Here is a 16,998-nt window from a genome sequence, read left to right on the forward strand (position 1 = left end):
TGAAATCGCCGAAATACCCTTTGGCCGAATCCCTTGACTCGACCAAAGCCTCGGGGGCTACTGTCGGGTACCACGATTAGGGACACCCTAATCGGGGTACTAAGATCACCCTAAAAATGCAAACACATGTTAGGCAACTAAGCCCACGAGGGCCCACGGCCTCCTTCTAATCTGGAAGAAAGGAAAGGACTCAAAGAAGCCCAGCATGCGGCCCATCCGCACGCTCCTCGGACCTGCGGGGCGATCTCCGCCTCGCTTGAGGGCTCCCATCGAGACCCTCGACTGCGCCCTGCATCTCCGCCTCGCTCGAGGGTAGCGAACCTACCCTCGAGCGGGCAAAACATCTCCGCCTCGCTCGAGGCCACCCTTTGACGTAAAGGACAAACGGCCCTTCCGCTCACCCGCCTGTCGTACGGAGGCATTAAATGCCAACCACTCCTCCACAGCGCCCAGGACAGACGTCTTCAGGCCACCATGCCCCACAGTGACTGTGACCGGAGTCTCGTCCGCCAACTCCGATCACTGCTCCGCCATCCCGGACTCTGTGGCAGCACTATGGGACCTGCGACGTGGGACGAGACGTGCTCGGCACAGCTCCTGTTACTAATCTGCCAACTCCGGCTGTCCGGACTCCACCTCACCACACGTATGGCCCCGGACCCGCCTCCTGCTCGGGAAGGGGTCCGGCGTCGCCACGTGCCCCTCGAGGGGTCCGGGACCTCCACGTGACCCCCGGACCTCCTTAGTGCACATGCCAGAACTACGTCCAGGGGGTCCGGGACCGCCGCGTGCCCCGCTACCGCTGGTGCACGTATATATGCAAAAACCCTAACCTGCAGGACCCACGGAGCGCCACCATGCCACATCTAGAGAACTGTACGCCCTACAGCAACGATCACGCCGCCTGCTGGGGCTGGCAGGACGCCGGCGCGATCTCCGCAAGACCAAGGACAATACCCAGGACGACTGCCACGCCCGACGTCATGCCCCACAGTGTACTTCCTATAGTATTCACCCACTGCAGCCCCGTGATTCGGGGGAAAACGACGACTTCCACGTTCCCCTGCGCATGTACACCGTCCCTCCTTGTGACTATAAAAGGAGGAGACGGGCTTCCTTTAAGGGGGACGTCGCGATCATGGTCATACGATCAGTACCACTGAGCACCCGATATTGGCACTCGCCTCAATCGACTTCTCCTCTAGCAGAGACCTGGGAGCTTCCCTCCCTCTCTCGCCACGCCTGTACCCCCTACTACAGGCACCTCCGGTGCAAGATAATACAGTGCTCTCGCACACCCCCTTCGCTGGACGTACGGCCCCGTGGCCGGAACCAGGATAAACCCGTGCGTTACTGTGTTGCCTCTTGCATCAACATCTGGGACGAGAAAACACGCAGCATTACTAGTTGGGATCCGGACCGCCGGGTCATGACACCGACAACAATCAAACAGAATAAACATTTTCGTTTGTGCTGGTGCATGCCGCTGAATCCTTTTTCTTCTTCAATTTGCTTGCCAAAAACGTCTTAACAGGCCGTGTTGTTGGGTCTACCCTGCGTGCGAAGGAGGTGCAGCGCCTGGGCTCAGCTGCTCCATTGGATTGCAGGGAACGGCTGGTGATCTGATTCGGGAGGTTTGTGGGTTAATCTTTGCTTGAGGCTTCGTTGTTTGGGGGGGGGTCCGCACCTTGGCACTCATCTTTTTCTCTGCCTTTGCACCATGCAAGCGGTTTCAAAGCCAAACGTTCTCTCTTTGCTTATGTGTAGTTCTTCAGTCTTCACTACTACAAATCTGATCTTTCTCTCTGACTCTGCATCTGGCTTGCACACAGATTCTAAGACGAACGCCAGCATCACATCACGGATTCAAGGTAGCTGCACAGGTCAGCTGGGCTTGCACACCATGGTCATGAATTGATATGTGATACAATTTGCAGATAAATTGGGCTGAACCAAGATAAATTGGCCTCCTTATAGGCTTTGCAATTAGGGAAACTCCTAACATGCTACGCAATCATGATCCAAAATGCAGGTTAGGAAATGTAGGAGAATAAAAAAGATGCAAGTTAGAACAGTAAACATTCATCACGAGTCACTACTGCCTGATCCGTACCAAGCAGGTTACAGTTTACGTTGAACCGATAGGGTTTAAAGCACTAACCCATATTCAAACTCATAAACTAAAGTTGTGCAAACAAGCAAATATATTTTTCCCACTACGGATCATTACGTAGTTATTCCCCGTAAAATTAAAAGCATGAGTCCTATCATGGCCACAGGATTTGAGACAAAAACACAAACACAATTTATAAATAGAGTGCATTAATGACATAACTTAAATCCGTAGTGAACTATCCAAAAGACGATACATATTTTGGGTCTACCAGAATTCAAAATTGCACTTGGTTGTCAACATAGCAGCACAGTAGTCCTTTCCGCCTAGCAACATCAATATGTCCATGCAAGTCAAATAATTTTGCAATCAGGCTTTACTTCAGTACCATACATAGAACGGAAATAAGGGGTGAAATGGTAGAACTGTGAGTGTCCAAACAACACAATTTGCTTACTACAGCTACATACACGAATAGCACTGTTGAGAGGAATTTCTTAATTTGGTGGTAAAGAATGCCATAGACCTCCTTAATCCTTATCATGGAGTACTTTTGGAGAATGCCATATTTATTTCTTAACGACTTGAAAATAAAGTTTCGCTAAAACCCCATGTGGCAAGAAAACTATAATAATAACAATGTTGATGCCTGGCTATAACAGAACCAATATTCTGAAGCTCCTCCCGTGCTTACTGCCGTTGGACTAGGGAGTGCTTTAATGTTTCAAAACAAAAACAAAATTAAAGTAGGCCTCTTCTGCATAGCTCTGGATCGAAGATTCTTTGAAGCTAGGTATTTGTAGCTCCACAAATCCATGGATCTCGATTTGCAATTACGTTTATAATATTTGGATAAATTATTCTGTTTCCATTTTAATGAACTTTAAAAATTCAAACCACAATAATTTCACATGCAAACTTCAAAATGTACCATGCATCTGAGATCTAGAGCTGTGCCAAACAGGCCTTAAATATCCATTTTGTCATTAAAATCCATATCTTTCTTATAGTTACTTATAGCTTGTTCATATCCATTTAGGTGAAAAATGTAGTGCATATCAAACTGGCTCTTGAATAAAGTGCGTGAACATCTTCAACATATAAAATAATATTCTGACAGTAGTAAACTAGTGGCAAAAAACTTCAAAACAGAAAACTAAATTCAAATGAAATTGAGATTGCATTGATGCCTAAATGAGGTACTAAAAACAAAAATGATGTAGCTGGAGTGGAATGAATACCACAGTAACAAGACCACCATAGTCTAGTTTTTTCCACAATATGTGAGGAGGGACACACATTCATACCAAACAAAGAGTAAAAAAACTATAGTAAATCAATGTATTTCAACTTCTGGCAAAACAGGTATCCCAGGCTTGCAACAAAAATGATGAAAATAAGAAATTTCATGTGTGTATACTAAATATGCACTTGATACTTACCAATGCATAAGACTAATAAACAGCTTCAAAGGAATTCATATTTCCTCATCACGACATCTACAAAATGATCTATCAAAGGGATCATTTTTAGTCAAATCACAGATGTGCTTCATGTGTACCAAACTACATGCCCCATAATCAGCTTGAAAATCAAGGGTAACGCCCCGTGAAGCTCTGGAATAAAGTTGTAGCCTCTGATGTTGTTTTTTAATCCATTTTGCATCACATTTGTCACGACGGGAGACAAACTTTATACATTCTAGCACTCGAGCATTTAATACGAAGAACTTGATGAAGTTCAAATCTGTCAAGTCTCCTTGATAGTTAATAAATTCCACCATCTTGAGATGTAGATCAAGGCACTCAAGTGAAATATATCGCCGTACATTCTTGAAGTTTCCCTGATTGATTCCCTGACAAGGAGAAAAGTGAGTTGAAAGAAACAAGATATAACCATAGATTCATGAAGAGGGCCGATTGCATGGTACAATAGAACAAAATGAATGTTTACTTACTTACTGAATTCAACAAAGAAAAAAACACTAACCACGATGTATAGTTTCTCCACGCACGGAAAGCATTTTAAGAAGTCAATAACAACATCCAGATTAGGAGCGGTGTTAAGGGCTAAAATCTTCATAGCACGCATCACATTGGACAGACTAACAGGCACCAGTTTCTGAAATAGACATGGTGAATAAAATGTATGAGCGAGGAGGGTGAAGAAATAGCATATCAAGAAATAGAAATGCCTGCAGTATATGAGCATACAGCTACGTACCTGGAAAACCATGGTTCCAAGCTCAAGTGTGGAGATCGTATCGCTTAGATAGCCCAATGTTTTCAGTTTCGGAGCCTGAATAACCCGAATAACAAATCCTTCATGCTGAATATATCGTGGGGTAAACCTTTCTAGGAGTGGGGCATTCTTGATAATTACTTCCTCCAGCTTTCCCTTTATAGAGAAATGAGAATCTGACACACCAAGGCTCCGAAGGCCCAAGGAGCAGATCCGGAGACGACGACAGCCTCTGTTCCCATCCAGCACCAAGCTCTCCAAGACAGGGCATTGTGAAAGAAGACAATGGATAGTGCTATCCATGATGTTGACAGTGGATAGGGTGAGCTCCTTGAGGTGTGGGAAATTGGGCATGCAAGCAGTCTCCATGGGAAACTGAAGTCTGTCACACACTGACCGAATGCTGAGAACTCGGAGAGTATGAGAAAGACGGAGTACAGACCGTGGAACTGAATGATTTTGAGAGCAATTATTATTATAGAACAGTTCAAATTCAAACTCCTGGAGGTTGTCGAGCCTGTGGGATCCAAGTATGGAATCAACGACGGGAAAGTGACCATAATAGGCATAGCTCCAATTGAGGGAGAATCGACGGACAGGGCCCTTGTGGGTTTGCAGAGTGCTGTAGATGGTAATCACATCCATTACCATTGTACCGCCATTGACCCTGGCCTCGAGATTGAGAGGTGCAGAGCACCAGAGAGGGCGCCACCGCCGCGAGAGCATCTGTGTGCGGGCGGCATCCTTGCCAGGGAGGATGGCGATGATGCCGGTGAGGATATCGTTCGGGAGGCGGCTTATCAGGTCTTCTCCTCCTCGAGGTGCCAGTTCTGGGTTGCTGGATTCCTCATCCAGCCTCCGCTTCTTGGCCCCTGTCACCACACCCATCTGCTTACAACCTCCGGCCTGCAACAGAGACCCTGGCTTCTCCGCTCGCTCTGCCGCCGCCGATGTGGGGGAGAGAAAGCGACAGCGTCGGGAAGAATATAATCGTGCGTGCGTCGGTGGCGGATTCCGGATCGAAGAGAATCGGCCCACTGGCCCAGGAGACGGGAAAACGTCAAAAAAAAAAAACAGATTTACTCCTCGTCAATCACCCAAATTTACACAAGAAATTGAATGAAGATGAATGCTTCAGGGTTAGGGTTGGGGGGTTTGGGGTTCGGGGCATACCTTGGTGCCCGATTGTAGAGGTAGCTCCGGGGGCGGCTCGCCGGCCGGCGGTGGAGGCGGAAGAGACGGCGGCGGAGCGGCGCCGGCGCCGGACCCCCGGTGGGCTGTGGAGGCGGCGGGGGAAAATGGCTCAAATGGGTTAGCGTCGGGCCGTGATGGAGGGCGGCGGAGGCCGCCGGAGCCGGAGGGAGGCGCTGGCGGCGGGGGCGAGGTCAGGCGTCGGGGCGTGGGTGGCTGCGCGAGGAAGAAACAGAGGAAGATGAAAGAAACAAACAGAGGAAGAGAAACATAGAAGAAACGGTGATTATTTAGCCCCTTTTTTGCGAATAATACTACTTCCCGAGGAATGGAAGTCATTTCGTGTTTTTTTGTTCCAAAAATCTAGACTAGTCTGCCCTTCATTTATTTTGCATGCGCATGGGAACAAGGCGCCGCTGCTCCGCTCAATTTAGGGCACGTACAACGGGTCGTCGAGACCCCGTCGACATGCAGTGAAGTTTTGCGTTTAGCCCTCCCCCCGCGACCTGCAGTAACTCCCGAGCCGGCGTCTCGTTCGTCTACGTGGCGCGGCAACGGAAAATGCCGCCGTTGTATGGCGCGCTGCGGGAAGAAGACGGGGGCACGGATCCGCTGCGCGCAGAGGCAGAGCTTCCCATACCGCAGGGTGCGTCAGCCGCCCCAGCTACCGGCGGAGCAGAAACCCCCCATGCCCCTCCCATGGCGTTCCAGGCCACCGGCAATGGAGCAGCTGCCGTTCGATCTGTCTGTCCGCCGGCCGGAGGAAGAAGACGGCTCATTTTGGGCCGGTGGCTAGTTGTATGGCCCATTTAGTTTTTTTGGCCCAGTTACACACGGAATGAAGTACCTTGCCAGCCCGATGCCTCCTCATCTCCCTCGTCCCTACTCCGTATCTGTTCAAGGATTATTAGCCTTGCTCGATTGACTGAAATATATGATTATTTTGATCATACAAAGAGTCCTCGGTCATATGCATGATTATTTTAAAATTCATATGAACTATTTGAATGTACTGTGTATTCTCTAATGTATGCAACAAAATGACTACAAAGATCAATTATACACTAGATCATCATGAGTTTGTGTGGCAGTCCCGCCTAAATTAATCCGGCTTAAGTGCGCTAACCATCATCAAATCGACAATCACGATTAACACGCACTTAAAACGGAGTAATCCGGCAGTGCTGTCGGGTAAAATCCCGATTAAACCACTTGAACAGGATCGACAAAGCAATTCAGAGAATACAACATTCCGCAAATTTTACTGTACAGAGTATAAAACTAAATTATTATTACAAACCAAGTTTGAATTTATAAAAGTAACAACAGAGTTTAAGTTTGATGGAAAACGAACGATAGTCTAGCGACGACACAAGACATCATGATGAAGCCCGTACATGACGTCAGCCACTTCCTAAGATGTACCACCTGAAAAACAAAGCCACAAACAAGGCTGAGTATATTAATACTCAGCAAGGCTTACCCGACTAAGGGTATACTTAGCCCTTTATCTAAACATGCAAGGCTTTTGGCTGGAGGGGTTTGTTTTGCCGAAAAGCAGTAAAGAGTAGATCCTTAATTTCATGTTTTAGCTTCCAAATTCTAGTTCAATTAACCATTCTAGGTGAGCATCTATCCAATAGCATACATGGTGGGAAACAATTATCTTTCATCATCCAACCAAACATATTCATCATCATCATCATCTTTCATTTCTTACTTTATGTGGCAAAAGGGTTAAGCAGTCCCAAACCGTGAGAAGCGGACGATTCGAATCGAATTTGTTAACCTGGCCAGGCAGACCTAACACACACGTATGGGAACCAAGTCACCCACACGACTTTTCCCCTTTCTTTCCGGGTTGTGGATCAGGGTCACCCACCTCAACTACAAGAATCCACGCCACGGTACAACGCCGGGTCGTGAGCCTTTTTGCACCCGCATGTGGCCGCATGAGAACAACGTTCAAAGAGGGTGAGGGAGAAGTCCACTCGCCGGGCCGATCAGGTACTTAAGCTTACCGATTACCATATTTCTCGGCATGTGGTTAGTACGTTCAAACGCTTAACCACCACTACCACGCACTGCGGCCTTATCCATTTTTACTAAACAGACGGGGTATCACAAGTACCACAACCCCACCCGTGAGCTTTATAGTTGTAGCATGTAGTAAACATTCAACTTCTATAATTCTCGCGAGTGACAGAAAATCACTCGACTTCTACCGAACCATTAGTCTAGCCAACTAGCGACCTATACATACTAGTGTTCAACCATAGGTACCTAGGATCATGCAACTAAGGTTCCAATCAACTCCTGTAAACTTAAATGCGCAAATAGATAGAAATAATAATAAGTTGCATAAATTTAAAATAGATAGGACATGCTCCGGGCTTGCCTGGGATTAACACTAGGTCAGTGTTAGTTAGAGGATAAGTGCTCGGCGAGCATCTTCCTTCGGTCGTGCACATCGGGATCCATCCATCCATCTTCTAGATGTGTCCACCATTCACCGTCTTCTGGCTCGGCTTCAACGTCACATCCTTCACGTGGTTCATCTATCGTACCTAAATGAAATGCAGCAATGCATATGTATGAATGCACAGTTCCGAGTTGTTCAGCGATTTAGGTGTTATTATTTTTCCTTCACGATAAAGTTGTAGTCCAACATAAAGCAAGTTGGATGTGAAACTTCTTAATTAACATTTCCTGGGCAGTCATTTATAGAGTAGTTATTTAACACAACTTAGTTCATAAAATCAAAGTGGGGTTTTCATTATATACCAAAACATACAAAAGTTATTTCTTCTAACAAAACTAAAGATAACATGCTTTGTCCAAAACTATACTTACCCATAGCTCGTGGGGTTGAAATTTTGATGCAAGGAACAAAACTAAAGTACCAACTTACAATCAAATTTTCAGCTATTTTCATGAAGCAGATTAAACATGAACAATAAGTTAAACAACTTTTACTGGGATAAAGATCTATTTTTACAGGACAAAGTAGGAAGTTATTGATTCTCAAAATTGGCATGCATGTTTATCTACTTAGAACCAAGCTCTAGTAAAACTATGAGATGTTTCTAATGAAGGAAACTAGGGTTTTTGATTTACAAAGTTTATTCATGAATAAATCAAAAGGACTAGTGATACATTACTAAAAATTCCCAAAATTTTTCTATAGCATCTAGAAACAAAGGTAAGACTGTAATAAAAATTTGAGCTCAATAAAACTAGTATAGAACCCTGTGGATTTAATTTTATTTAACACAGGCATAAACCAAAATCTAATGAAACCTATAGCTAGATTTGTCAAAATGTTCTCAAATTTTTACAGTAATCTATTCATCTATGGTGTAGCATACTGTCCAAAAACTAGCCTTAGTTCATGACTACAACAGGAGATACATTTGTGTGCTATTTAATCTAATCTTTATCCTAGATTAAAATAGAAGCATAATATGAACATGTGAATGTAACAAAAGTTGTAGGTTTTGATCTAAGGATTCCAAAACATTTTAGTTCTCATTTTTATGATTTTTATACGATTTTATATGGAATTTACAAGTTTGCTGTTTTTGAAAACAAAAGAAAAAGGAAACGAACTTTTGCATCTAGGCCCCTGGGTTCCTGTTTCTTCTCACGGGAGGTCCTTGGCGGAGGGAACAGAACAGGGGAGGGTCTATGGCGCCGTTTTCCGGCAAGGTTTGGCCCCGGCGGCGAGGGGGAAGTTGGGGAAAAGGGGGAGGATGTCGAGCAGCACCTGTAGGAGGTCTCGGGTCGCAAGAAGATGGCCCGAGGCGGCCTGTCCGCGGTGAGGGGCGGCCGGCGGCAGACTGTGCCGGCGGAGGCGACGGTCCGGCAGTTGTGGGCGGCGGGGAGGGGGTCGGAGAGCTGCACCACGGCAAGAGGAAGCTTGCGGTGGGGTTATCTCGGGCCTAGGATGGTCGGAAGAGGGGGTTCCACGGCAAGGTGCCCGCGGCGGCGCTCATGGCGGTCACAGGAGGTGCTCAGGTGGGCGAGGGCGAGCGGGAACGGGCCGGTGAGCTTCAGTGGAAGGCGGGGATCCCGTTCCCGGGGTCAGTTGGAGCTGGGAGGGGGTGGAAAGGATAGCTCCGCGGCTGCTCGAGGGAAAGCGGCCATGGAGGACGGCGGCGGCGTGCCTGGGCAAAGGGAGAGCTCGGCTCTGGCTCTGCGCGAGAAGGGGAGGAGGAGAAATCGAACTTGGCTTCGTTGGGTGGTTAAGCGGCGATGAGAGGGTTCGACGAGGCGACGCGTGGTGCTGCCGGCGACGAGACGGTGTGGCGACGGCGTGAACTGGATGGAGGTGATGGCATTCCTGTAAATAACTCGAAGTTCCAAAACTTCATTTTGTAAACTCAATTTTTCTCCATTTTCTTGACCTCAAAAGAAAAACTCTTGAATACCAAAGTTGTTCAAAATTTCGAGATCTACAACTTTCGTTTTAGGCAAAAGTTCATTTGAGGCTTCGTTTGAAAGATAAAATTTGAAACTTGAGTGCATTTGAAAATATCCTATACGCTTCGAAATTCAAATTTTTCTCCCATTTTTTGTAGCAACTCGAAAAACTTTGAACACAAAAGTTGTTCATCTTTTGAAAACCTATAACTTTGGTTTTGGGCAAAGATTCATTTGAGCTATATTTTAGAAATTATTTTCAAAGCAGATGGGTTTGAAATTTGAAAGATAGTTTAAATCTTTAAAAACCATGATCAAAAGACTTGTCATTTCATGCGTAAGATTTCATTTTCTCACTTTAACTTTAACAAGACTTTGGTTTATCATGATGTTAATGAGATGCCTAATCAATTTCATATGCACAAATGCATCGGTTCAAAAGTTATTTAAGTGTCCTCCCCCGTGTTCAAACACACACATAGACACACATACATATAGACATTCATGCATACACATGCATTAATTCAAGGTTTCCTATTTAATGATGCATGATTTGGTTCTAATTACTCTAAATTGGATATTTAAAAACCTGGGCCGTCACAGTTTGTGTGCCAAATGATGAATTAATCACCCTGCAGACAGCCAAACAGACAGCCCATTGTACAAGCTGTCTGTTCAGACGTCTGTTTGTGACAAAAAGACAGCAGATGTCTGCATTGTTGTACTTACCCTTAATTCGCGTCGCTTGGTGCTTCGCTTCCTTGCTTGCTACAACCTACAAGGCGAGAAAGGAGGAAATTTCCTGAAGAGTCGCGTCCGCTCGCATCGCTCCCGGGCGACGGGGCGGCTCCCTCAACCCTAGTGCCCCCGAGTCCTGCCTCCCCTTCCTCCCACCGCGCCGCCGCCGAAAGCTCGCGCGACCTATGCTGAAGACAGCGGCGAGGCCTTCCCTCTCCCTCTGGTGGCTAGAGGCGGCGGCTGGCCACAGATCTGGTGTTGCCCCGGCCGGATCTGGTGGCCGCGCGACGGGAGGCGCGTGGATGTGTGTGGGGGCAGCGGCCGGCGCTGGGAAGCGGCGGCGGCGGCCGGCGCATGTCGACGACGGTTGCGGCGGCCGGTGTGAATGGGCACAGGGGGCTGCTGGTGGTGGTTGCGGGCCGTGGCCGGCCGTGATCGTGGCTGGTTGCTGCCGGGCCGGCGCTCGGGCGACGTGATCTGTGGTGTGGTGGTTGGTGTTTCTCGACGGTGATGCTGACCTGGCGCCGCCTTGGTGGTGGAGTTGGGGGCTGGCTGGTGCATGCTGGTGGCACCATGGTGGTGCGTCGGGCTGTGCCAGGCTTCTTCCGGTGGAGGCGATGCGGAGGGGTTGAGGAGCGGGCTACTGACTTGGCCAAGAACGTGTGGCGGGCATGGTGCTGAGTCGAGCGTAAACCTTCACTGACGCCTTTGTCAGTGGCGATGTTGGCGGCAGCCTTGTGGTGTCGTTCTCCCTGCTAGGGGCACCATTGTGAGGCACCATGTTCCCTGCTGCATGGAGCTCTCGAGGGTGAGAACCATGTCCTTCTCTGGACGTGCGACGGCGGCGCCATTGGCATCGTGCCCTCCTTGGAGGCACAGGCCCGTCTTGGTTAGGTAGTGGCGATGGTTGGATGGTGGTGTTACTCGCGCACAGCAGCAGATGAGGCGCGCCTGGTGCTGTGGTGACCCCGGTGTCGGCTGGACGGAGGTGTCGCTCTCATAGCGGTTTCATATATCCGAGTTCTTGGCAGAGGAGTGCGAGGCGGTGGGAGAGACAAGGCCCCCATGTAGAGGGGCCAGGATCAGTAATTTTCTTCGGCGCTGCGACGGGGTGTTCTGCTGATGCTCTATTGAGACAGGGGGATCGACGATCGCGTGTGTGGCTTGAGGGTGATCTCCCATGGTGGAGGAGTTCGAGGTGTCGCTCAGACTTGCAGCGGGCTGCGGTTTTTGGCGTGGCACAATATTGGCGATGACGGCGCAGTTCGCGGCGGTTTCTTTCGCTCCTTCTCCCAGTTTTGTGGTGGTGTAGTGTTTTGTTGGGTGAGTTATTTGCGTCCGTTGTATATGTGATGGTGGTGTTCGCTTCGGTGTGTTATGTACGATTGCTTCTTCTTCTTATATGATATGACAGTGTTCTTGCTTTTTATTAAAAAATAACCTACAAGGCGCCACTGCATGCTGACTGGTTGGTGAGTAGTGGTTTACACTACCGATAGAAATATTTTACCGGAGGTCGCCGATAATCAGGTTTATCGGTTTTATCAGAAATTTTTTGTTTTATCGGATTGCTTTTCGGTCAAAATTTAAGAAAAAATTGACTCAATTTCTTTTAAAGGTTGCACAATTACCTCCAAACTATTTGATATAGAAAACTACAACTGATAATAATATATATGGGACCATATAACACTTTCATACGGATCAACCAGCAAACTGCATGCGAATTCAACTGGAAAAATATAATCTCGGTGATAAAAAGATTTTTACCAGAACCTACTGATAAACGGGATTATCGGGTTTCTCGATTTTTTATCAGCGATAAGTTATTCCCTATGCAACATGTGCTAGCTATTTGGGGTTTAAATGGAGAGAGAAAACAAGGGCAGTGCAGTGGCAGCGCAGGTGGCGTGGTGCGCCAAGAAATTAATATCGAGCCAGCTGTTCGCCAACAACTCCTATGGTGATCAGGGCGAGCTCGAGCAGGAGGAGAGCGAGTTTTTTTTATCCGTATACCTTTATAAAAATTAGTCATTATATACATATTTCTAAAAAATTTAGTCGCACTTGTATATCCTCGCATTAATTTTTTTATCTCTATACTCTTCCGTCTATCTGATATTAGTATCTAACGGTAAAGCAGCCCTGATAGGTGGGATCCATGGAGGAAAATATCCATTTTATCCCTGTTCCTCTCCGTCTCCAATCGAAGCACATCCGTTCGGCCTCCCAGCCCGGCCAACCCGTGCGGCGCTCTCCCCCTACACCCGTCGAGCACCTCCGCCTCCGGTCCCCGACCGCCGCCGCCCAGTGAGCACCAGCTGAGGGATCGACGCGCTCTCCCTCCGTCCGTCTCTCACCTCGCGCGGATCCGGGCGCGCGGGGCAGCCGGGGCGCGCGCGTCGGTCTCCGGCCGTCGAGATGGCCCCTCAGCGAGGCGTGGCCTCGACGGCCCCTGCCCGTGCGACGGCGCAGCGGGGGCACGCGATGGACAAGTAGCTGCTACTGGCCGAGGAGCTGACAGCGGCAGTAACGGCGGCGACGGCGATGCTGGTGCCGCCACGTTGCACGCCGGCGGCGGCGGCACCGGCTGCTGCGGCACGCGAGCTTGTCCTGAGCTACCACGACCCAGCGAGGGATGGGCGGACGGATGGTCGTCGCCATGGATGGTGGCGCTCACCTCCTCTTCGGAGTTCGGACCCCACGCGGAGGTTAAGCGGTAAGCGCCAACGATGGTGCCGGCCGTCGGCCGGGCACTCTTGCTCTGCGGCTTGGCGTCGTCTTTGAACCGGCACAGCAGGTTTCATTCCGCCAGCGGCGGCGGCGGCGACGGCACCACATCCGTGACGCTCCTGCGTGCTGCAAGATCAAGACAAATGAACAAGAGCCCAAAAACATTATGCAAGCTGACCGTTTGCTGGAATCAAGCTTAGGCCATATTCTGTTTTTTTAATTGTAAACTCAAATATTTTTTTCTTAACTGGCATGGCATAATAAAAGGAGGTCACCCTCACGGACTCCCCCTGTTATGCACTATTTTTTATTTATTTTGATTGTTTTTTCATTTTTCATCAGCTCTAAAATAAAAAAAAAATCATCACTGTCCTCTCACGTCCGCGCGAAGGAGCGAGTCGTCCTGTTCTCCCTCTCAGTCAAGCTCCTCCCAAACAGAAGGGCAAACGTGTCTTTGTTCAACTCCATTAGACACTGTTAGTATCTATTCCGTCCAAAAGGATACAGAGGTGCAGTGGCGCGAATGCAGAGGCGCAAGGAGGACGCGTGCCAAGTCGGCCCGGGCACGAGCCCGCTCAGCCTCACATGACCAGGGTTCATCAAATTGGTGGGAACCGGTCCGGTTTGACCGGTTATCGGTCAAACCGGTCCGCCCCGGTTCCGATTTGGGCCGGTACCAAACCGGACCAAATTTAAAATTCGAATTTGAATTAAAAAAATCAAAAATTTCTAAAAAAATTCCTAAAAATACTTCAAGTTGCGACGAATCTAATGGTGTCAAATTTTCTCAAAAAAACATTCATTTAGTATAGTTTGCGGGGATTTGAAGTTAAACAAAAAAATGTGCATATAAAAATATACAAATACAATGTAAAAGTAGTACAAAAGAGGGTTGGAGGGTTCATTTAGACTAAAATATGTTATACAAATATTTATTTAGTATACTTTGCGGGCATTTGAATTTAAACCAAAAAATTTTGAATTTGACCGGTTACCAGTCAAACCGACCGGTTACCAGTCAAACCGAACGGTAAACCAGTCCGAACCGATTGCACGGCGGCTTTTGAATTCAAATTTAAATTTGACCGGTTCCGATCGGTTTCCGTTCAAACCGGACCGGTATACCGGAACCGGACTCCATCGATTTGGCCGGACCGGTCGGTAAGTTAAACCCTGCACATGACACGACGATTTCGTCGTCCGCTTCGATCGGGCTCTACAAAAATGCAGCAGGCAACCCCTCCCCATGCAGGCCGAACCGCCCCGTGCTGGCGTTGCCGGAGAGTGCATGATGGGCTCGGCATCGCTGGCGCAGCAGGAGGCGACGCTTGCTCGCGCATCAACACCGCCGCCATGGCGCGCGATCGAGCAGCTAGCACGGCGACCTCGTCGGCGGCGTGCCCCCGCGGCGGCCTGCGACATGGCCCGCCAGGCACGCCGAGGGAGTTGTTGGCTTTGCCTAGCTTGGCGCGCCAGTACGACAGCTCGATCGGGCGCGATGGCTGACCACGTCGGCTTCAACTAACTGGATGGATGGAATTCGCACTCCACGGTGGCGCCGAAGCTGTCAGTTTTCCTGTGTGGCTTTGGGTACATGTCTCTGTCTGTACTGGTTCGTTCGTACAAGAACTCGCCGTTCTGTCGACAGTACTACCACCGTTCTCCCAACGATTCAGAGTATTGTCTTAATTACATGGCCAGCCAGCCAGAGGAAAGGAGCAGACTGAAAACTACAGTAGCACAACTTCAGTTTATTCAGAATCTCAAATATACATTGACCGGAACCAACATGACATGGCAGACATTCTCAAACAAGCTAGCACACGGTGCAGAGATACAGCAAGCGATACTAGTACTAGTACTAGTACTTTGCTTCTTAACACAGGCACGGCTGACAGCACAGTGGTGATCTTTACCCAGCAAAGTTGAGGAACTAGGCACGGTGACGACACTGGCGGCAGCGTCGGGCGGCAGAAAAGGATCATTGCCGCTCAGACTAGCAATTCAGGAGGTATCATCGAGCATCAGTGCATCCATCCAAGAACTGAACTAGCTATTGGCCGAGAATTCCGACACTGATCAGGGAGAGCCCGAGCAGGAGCAGAGCAGACATGCCGAAGCAGAGCACCGGGCCCGCATCGCCGGAGACCACGGCGACTGCGCAAGAAGCTATGAAGAACCCCGCGACGGTGAGATGGCGGCGCAGGAAGCCAGCGAGCGCACGTGCACCAGCGAAGACCGCTTGGACGACGGGTGCCGCTGGTCCTAGGCCGCCGGCCATCCGTACGCCGATGGCAATGAGGTTGGCGCCGGCGAGAACGCCCGTGAAGCTGAGGATTAAGCCGAAGCCGCCGCCGGCGCCGAAGTTTATTCCGACGCTGGAGGAAATCAGCATGATGGCGAGTCCGGCGGCCCTCGCCATGCTCCGCGGAGTGGTCATCGCCGCAGTCCCCTGTTCAGCTGGAGTAGAACAAAAGGAACAGACAATTCAGTGGGAAAATAGTGTTGCAGCGATATGGCACTTTTGTGACGGAACCGCCAAATTAAAACTCTTAAATGTAATGGCCGTTATTTGAACACATCGGACGCATTAGCTTAATGATTTAATTTGACAGTCCTTTCTCAGCCCACGTCCCGATCGAAACAACACCGATACCCTTACGCGAAGGTGAGCGCAGATGCTACAAGCATGACATATATTTGAAAAATACAGCAATATACGTAAGACTCTACCTTAAATTTTACAAACCAAATTTGAATACATGCATAGTTTATAAATTTTACAATACTGAAATTAAGGTTCGAATAGAGGAAAGACCTACAACTACCAAAAGTGTACCCTAGGGAGATCCCTAACTAATCGTCTAGCTCCACAACCTCCCATCACTCTGCGTCCTGGCGGATGAACTTAACGCACCAGGGACAGAAGTCTACGTCTGAGTGTCCTGAAATAATGTTTCAACAAAAGCCCTGAGCAACTAATACTCAGCAAGACTTACCCGACCAGTGGGTATAACTTAGCCCACGTATCTAGACATGCAAGGCTTTCTGGCTGGTGGTTATTTTGTAGAAAAAGCTTCTAAAATGAGTCCTTATTTTTCCCATTTTTAGCTCCAAATTCTATATACTAAAATCATCAACTAGTATTTGCACCTGCTAAGCAATTGTATAAACATGGAGTAATAGTTCATGATAATCATTTTCAATCATCACTTAAATTCTATATAGCATGACTACGATGCAGTGCTGCGATCAAGGTGCTCATATACGAGAGCGACTGACGGCGAATCGTTCCGATTTAACCTTGTAAGGAAGACCTAACCAACACGGCACGCATAGGCCCCATCGGACCACACGCACCAACCATTCCCCTCCCCGCTTCGAACTACAGAACCGCCCCACCTACATATAGTCAGCCGAGCTCAACGAGAGACCACCAAAAGTAAATACATGCATCCCGTTTCTCCGCGACTACTCGACTCGCCCTAAGAGGTGGTGATGAAGTTCTGTACTTTCGAAGCAAGGCAGTACTCGGCTTACCGATTTCGACTACCTCTTAC

At 48.5% G+C, this 16,998-nt stretch overlaps 2 protein-coding genes across 2 annotated transcripts; both read right to left on the bottom strand.

Annotated features, from left to right (window-relative positions):
• Positions 1 to 2,281: 2,281 nt before the first annotated feature.
• On the bottom strand, positions 2,282 to 5,619 carry LOC120711605 (putative F-box/FBD/LRR-repeat protein At5g56810). The gene is made up of 5 exons (XM_039997195.1): positions 5,528 to 5,619; positions 4,337 to 5,391; positions 4,103 to 4,234; positions 3,555 to 3,968; positions 2,282 to 2,464 (listed from the first exon to the last, which is right to left on the bottom strand). Exons 2-4 carry the CDS (start codon positions 5,240 to 5,242, stop codon positions 3,591 to 3,593), a joined length of 1,416 nt encoding a protein of 471 aa, XP_039853129.1. The 5' UTR covers positions 5,243 to 5,391; positions 5,528 to 5,619; the 3' UTR covers positions 2,282 to 2,464; positions 3,555 to 3,590.
• A 9,798-nt stretch (positions 5,620 to 15,417) lies between these two features.
• Positions 15,418 to 15,878, bottom strand: LOC120713892. Its single transcript, XM_039999856.1, has one exon. It carries the CDS (start codon positions 15,876 to 15,878, stop codon positions 15,492 to 15,494), a length of 387 nt encoding a protein of 128 aa, XP_039855790.1. The 3' UTR covers positions 15,418 to 15,491.
• Between the last annotated feature and the right edge of the window lie 1,120 nt (positions 15,879 to 16,998).

The sequence above is a fragment of the Panicum virgatum genome, chromosome 6K, assembly GCF_016808335.1.
Source record: "Panicum virgatum strain AP13 chromosome 6K, P.virgatum_v5, whole genome shotgun sequence".
NCBI classification, from domain to species: Eukaryota; Viridiplantae; Streptophyta; class Magnoliopsida; order Poales; family Poaceae; genus Panicum; species Panicum virgatum.